We start from the raw sequence: 6,000 nt of genomic DNA, 5'->3' as shown, positions 1-6,000 counted from the left end.
GGCTCAGTTGTAAATGCATCACACCTCTTTGGTGTTTCTGTAATCATTGCCAGTTGACGCGCAGTGTGCCAAAGTCTGAACGGCAGAGTCAATGTACTGCTGATGAAAACTGATGAAGTCATCGTCTGTACTGCTTATCCTCATTTGGGTCGCAGGTGTGCTGGAGTCCATCCCGTCCGACTTGGGGCAAGAGGCAAAGTACACCGTCGATTGCAAATGTTAATAAATCACGAGTAGCAACAGAGAGAAGGAGGGGAAAAAAGTGGTATTCATGTCCGTTGATCACTTTTCTCAATGAAGGAGTGATTATAAAACATTAAGGTAACTTGCTTTTGGTTTTATCTGGATGTGTGCTGCAATGTAAAGAACAAAATAAGGTCATAAGACCATATCCATGAATAAATGAAAATGTCAAGAAGATGAAATGAAATAAGACAATTACGAATTGGTCTGAAGCCATTGTAAAACAATCACCATAGTTTATTTACAATATATTAAACTGTAAGGCAAAATTTATAAGAGGTCGATTTGTTCAATAATGAAAACAAACTATTTTCAACGCTAACATAAATCATACACATGTACTGTATATATAAATAGTGTGTGCATTCCGTAAAGTTATGTATACTCTTTGTTGATGCAGTCAGATACTTGTATCTGAATGTGTGTTGTCTGCATAGAATATAAAAACAAGAACATCAGTTTAGAAAAGGGATTTTGACAACAACCTCAACTTCCTTTTTATAAGATGCTTAGCTGTTCTTGTTTTTTTTAAGCCCCAAATGTCATTTAGGTTTATGTGGACTACGCATCTGTACATATTTCAGCTAAATCACCAACATGAATGCAACATATGATTACGTTTTCAGTGTTGCTTTCTGTCTAGTATGGAAAGAGGAACAAACATTGCCAACGACTTGACAGAGAAGCCTCAAACACACTTAACAGAGTATTAAAGTGAATTTACATACTAAACAAAACCATCTGTAAGGCTCAACATTGTTTCCGATTGTGAACAAATCCCATGACGACAACATTGCACTAAATTGATTCATTGGAATTGCCCAAATTGAACAATCAGATATCAATTTTAGCGCCATTTTTGTTATACAGTGATCCCTCACTACTTCGCGCTTCAATTTTCGCGCCCTCAGTGCATTGCGGATTTTTCAGAAGCATTCATAAATTAAAAATGAAACAACACAGCCATATCGGGAGCTATATTGCAGAAAGACGCATTGTGCTCGTCAGCTGCCGCGGTCGGTCGAAGCTAAATTCTGATCACAGCTTGCTAGATTGGTATTTATATTCTTCATTTAGCATTTTTATAGTTAAATTGATTGTTTAACAACTATTTAGAAGTGTGGGAACCGTGTTGGGGTTCGCAACAGCATAACAGAGGCGCGAATCCCTCAAAATAAAATTGTACAATAAATATAAAATAATAATCATAATCATAAGTCCGACTCGACTTTGCGGGTTTCACTTATCGCGGCGGGTTCTGTCCCCCCATTAACCGCGATGAATGAGGGATCACTGTATATGATTCTCAAACTTTGTCTACTGAACAAAACATAAGACCGTGCTGACCTAAGAAAGAAGGACAGTCATCTTTGACCAGAATTTAATTAAATGTCACCCTTATACATCTATGAGGACAGTTTGTCACAAACACCAAAGTTGTAACTTGGACAATTTAACAAAACTAAATTCACCTGTTTTTATTCAAATAAATGAAATCACCATAATTACTGACAATAATAATTATGAGTTGCTGTGTCAAACATTTCACTGTGCGGTTCTGAAATGTGATTTGTGCAGCATGGTAAGATAGGACATTGACTTAATTGATCCTGATGGGTCATTTGGCAACTTCCGTGGTCACCAGCATCAGAAATTGTAAATGCAAAGTATGGCCATAAAGCACTTTTGACTCAATTTACGATGGGTGTGCCATTATCTTTTGCCTGCTTTAATTGAAGCTGTGTAAGCACCGTCGCTTTATAGGACATAAGATACTTGCAGTATTGCCAAAATTATTAGCAGATGTTTCATAAGACAGGCACACGAGCCATAAGAAAATATGGTTTTGGTGTTTGGTATGCTGGCTCTCTTTTAACAGCTCTGGTATTTGAAGAAAATGTCAAAATGGCTACCGTGGGTGGCTCGTAACCGTTTCAATGAATTGCCAACTCAAAATTCTTACAACCATTAACCCATATATTTATTACTTACTTTATCCTAACTTTTGTCATTGGTCGTTCATCATTGGGAAATGCTGGCAATTTGAACAGGTTGTCTTGATTAACATCAGCTTTATATTTAATGAAAATATAATACTAAGTGAGGATAAGAAACTAACAGGAATTGAGCCGAAAATCAACTCCAGGAAATTCCTTTTGGTGAAGAAAAGCACATCACTTTGAAAATAAAATGAAATAAGTGATAAAGTTAGCATGGGTCTTTCACTCACAACAAACAAGCACTTGAAATAAGTGAGTTAAAAAGCATGTAGGATATCTTCTTGCTTGTCTGCTTCTCAAAAACCCCCAAAGAGAATGAATTCAATAGCCTACTGGCTTCCCTTGAGAGTTTATGATGCAATTCCTTTCACTTGTAAAAAAACTGATCATTAGCCAGCAAAAGGCATACAAAGTGTGAAGATGAGAGCTTCGGCAGCGTGCAGCCCATTCGAACGCACAGCTGCACACATGCCAAGTGTAACAAAGAGCGCACTTGTATCAAATGGCACTTGTCCCACAAACGACGAAAGAAGAAAAAGGAATTGTGAGGCTTCCAGGATTCAGTATCGATTGGCAACAACAGAACTGTCTACATGAAACCAAAGCTTTTTGGCAATACACGGTGCTACGGCAAAACATTACTACTGTACAATATGTCAAGAAAATACAAAGAGATTAAGAAAGGATCAACTGTCAGGGCAATCCTAAACTCTTTGGCTCAGTGACATCCAAGTTGGGAGTTTAACGGCAATGCCACGCAACTAGTCGGATGACGATAAAGCCACTTAGATGAATTCATCAACTGAGCAAATCCTGAGAGCATACACTGCAAACTTGTGACGGAACCAACATATTCAAATGTTTTCCTCTAATTTGTTGTTGCTGCCGTTATATGTCTGTGTCCAGTAACGACAACGGAGGTGGTCAACTTTGCATGCAAGACAATAAGTGGCTAAAGCTGTGTTTCAGAAAGTGCCGCTAAACGCAGCGCAAACTAAGATCCCGATTCAAAAGGTTGATCATCACCGCCATCCTTCAGTTGATTGCGATATCGGTATCAAGAGGTGTACAGAGATCCCCGGGCAGCGTCTTCTTTTTCATCTTCCTCCTCTTCGTCAGATCTGAAGCAGTAGCCTCTTCTGCCGGGGGGACTGCAAATTAGAGTGACAATTAGACAAGTTCATGTTAATGAAAGCAGATGACAAGCTATATATAGTGCTGGATTTAAAAGACAAAAAATAGTTGGAGGATTCTAAATTTCCAAAGTCAGAGTGTTCCCGCGAGAATTCTCAGGGCAACTGGACTGTTCTGGCTGTCTTAGGAGACATTTCGCCTCACATTCCAGTTGCAAGAACTGCTTGGATGAGAGGCCAAAACGTCTTGGACGGCCTGGACAGTCCAGCTGCGATCCATTCAATGACCTGAGAATGAAATGACCCAGATGAATGAGATTATAGTACCCATGCGGGATGGGAGCTTACATTTTTGCTACCAGCATACTATTAGAGGCATAAAACTAGAGGATTGCAGGAAATCTGGACAAAAGTGTGTCTTTTATCTTCCCGTGCCTGCTATTCCAGACTCTTTGATTTTTCACCACACCACGCATCTCATTATCTGAATGTGCGAATCCTGAACAACCGTGCTGGCAAATTCTGAAAGATTCTTGATTGAGTATTCCGAACCTGCTGGAGAAACTGAATCCTCCTCCATATTGTAAAGATCGAGACCGTCAGGTTGCAAATTGGCACTCCAAAGACACCCAAAACCCATGCAATGTAGTGTTAAACCTGGAATCCACACCATAACTTACAATAATGGTTATGATCCAACAAAAACTCACTAGTTTTTATATAAAAGAGCTAAAATACTTCAAACTGGGGGTTAGTTTGTGTATTTGGAATTCAAATGATCTGGTTAGACGATATAATTAGGTGGCTGGGAGAGCCAAAGCTTTTCCCTTTTCTATTCTTTTTGCTGGAGAAATGAAATGCAGAGCAAAAATGGGAAAGAACTTGTACTCAGAAAAACACTGAGCGGCAGATTTGGAAAAATAAAGCGTGCAAACATGCTGTGCGACTCAACTCAAACCAGAAGTGCAAAATGCAATGCACTGCTTGTGCACAAGTTTGGATCACACCATGCTGTAAATTGTTTTTGTTGAAATGTTGGTAGCAGGCAAGCACCTACTGCCTGCTTCAATCGCTATCGGGCCGATACAAGTACTTCATCATCAGGCTGTTCACTTTCTTCTTCCTCTTCTTGTCAACCTTTTTGCTGAGGGGTTGGCACTCACTTTGAGGCGCATCGTCGCCTTCCTCTTCTGGGCTGACAACAACCTTGCGCGACGGCGCTCTCTTCACACTGCTCGAACTGCGGTAGGAGATGGTGGAGGCACTCGAGCTTGACTCAGACCCTGAGTTTGAGTCCGAATCCGATGACGATGAAGAAGATGGTGACTTTTCCCTCTTTCTGGACTTTTTCTTGGACTTTTTGGACCCCCTCCTGGAGCTGCTCCTGTGACTACGATTGTCACTTGAACTTTCAGACTCTGAACTATGGTTTCGCTTCTTCTTGCCTTTCCCCTTGCTCTTGCTGCGGCGACTGCTACAGCTGCTGGTGCTGCGAGACGGTCTTATGCAGCTCACAGCTGATGCAGACCGTCGAAGATTACTGCCAATGCGATTTCCTGTGCTATTCTGAACAGTAGGTTTATTGTCTGCATTATCTTGACATTTTCCGTCCTCACCCGCAGAGTCCTCCAAGCTGCTGCGCTTGAATTGAATTGGTTTGAAACTCAATACTTCATTGATGGCTTTTTCCAGGTCTGGGTCGAGGTAGTTTCGATGGATGACGGGTTTGATATCAGCGTTATGGGTGAGATCGTTATCTGCAGCCGATCGAGCTTGCGGCGGCGGCATGGAAATACTGCGTCCGGCGGAAGAATGGCTGTAAGATGACTTGTCAGTAAAGGCCACACTTCTGCTGTCATCCATATCGAGATCAAACTCACTCAGACGGCAGCTCCGTGCGAGCGACATATGGGAATCAGCTTGACTGACGCTACCAGGACTGCGACCGCCAGAGCGTTTGCTGAAACACGGGCTGTTGGGGTCGCTGCCATGTTGGGATCGTCTCCCGCCACGCTCATCTAAGCGTGACGTGCTTTGATGACGTCCAAGTGGGTTTGAGAAAACCAAGCTTAGGGGAGACTTGGCATCATCCTCTGGGCTTAACCCAAGGCAAGTAGAGGCCCGCCTTGGTGGAACAAATGAAAGACTTGATTCTTTGTCAATGTCAGTCCAACGGCTTTCCGCGCCTTTCCTGACTCGGCTGCTGGCTTCTGAGTAGGCCTGGGAGAGAACTGATTCTCTGCCAGCCATCTCATTTGCTGCCAATGATTTCTTTCTGGAGCTGCTTGAGTAAGTCTCATCTTGACGATCAGTGCTTTTGTATTTAGACTTTTGGAAAGATCGATCATCATCCAACTCCGCATTTTCCTTCAGGACACTGAATAGCTGCTCCCCTTTAGAATCGAGGTTGGAACGCTTTCTGTAGCTGAGGGAACTCATCACTGATAATGGCCGGCTTGTCTCTACATCTTTGCACTCTTTATTCGCCTCTTTCCATTCCTTATCATCTGAACACTCTTTTTCCTCTAGGTTTACAGAGAATCTTGAGAGACCACAGTGGTAAGTCCGTAGAGCAAAAGGCAATGGGAGAAAAACAACAAAGATGAGTTTTTAGGGCAAGTCTC

General features: G+C 41.9%; 1 protein-coding gene across 3 annotated transcripts in view; it reads right to left on the bottom strand.

The window, feature by feature from the left end:
• Positions 1–3,400: 3,400 nt before the first annotated feature.
• LOC147145377 (unconventional myosin-XVIIIa-like) overlaps positions 3,401–6,000 on the bottom strand; it is a 135,361-nt gene continuing 132,761 nt past the window's right edge. For all 3 annotated transcript variants that reach the window (XM_086036572.1, XM_086036573.1, XM_086036571.1), the window contains one exon: positions 3,401–5,918. In XM_086036572.1, the coding sequence (XP_085892698.1) occupies positions 4,442–5,918 (1,477 nt within the window). In that variant the 3' untranslated portion in view covers positions 3,401–4,441. The remainder of the gene's footprint in view (positions 5,919–6,000) is intronic.

This window comes from Filicampus tigris, chromosome 7, assembly GCF_054856515.1.
Source record: "Filicampus tigris isolate MCC_2025a chromosome 7, RoL_Ftig_1.0, whole genome shotgun sequence".
NCBI classification, from domain to species: Eukaryota; Metazoa; Chordata; class Actinopteri; order Syngnathiformes; family Syngnathidae; genus Filicampus; species Filicampus tigris.
The sequence above is the reverse complement of the archived record's forward strand: the minus strand, read 5'-3'. Positions and strand labels throughout refer to the sequence as shown.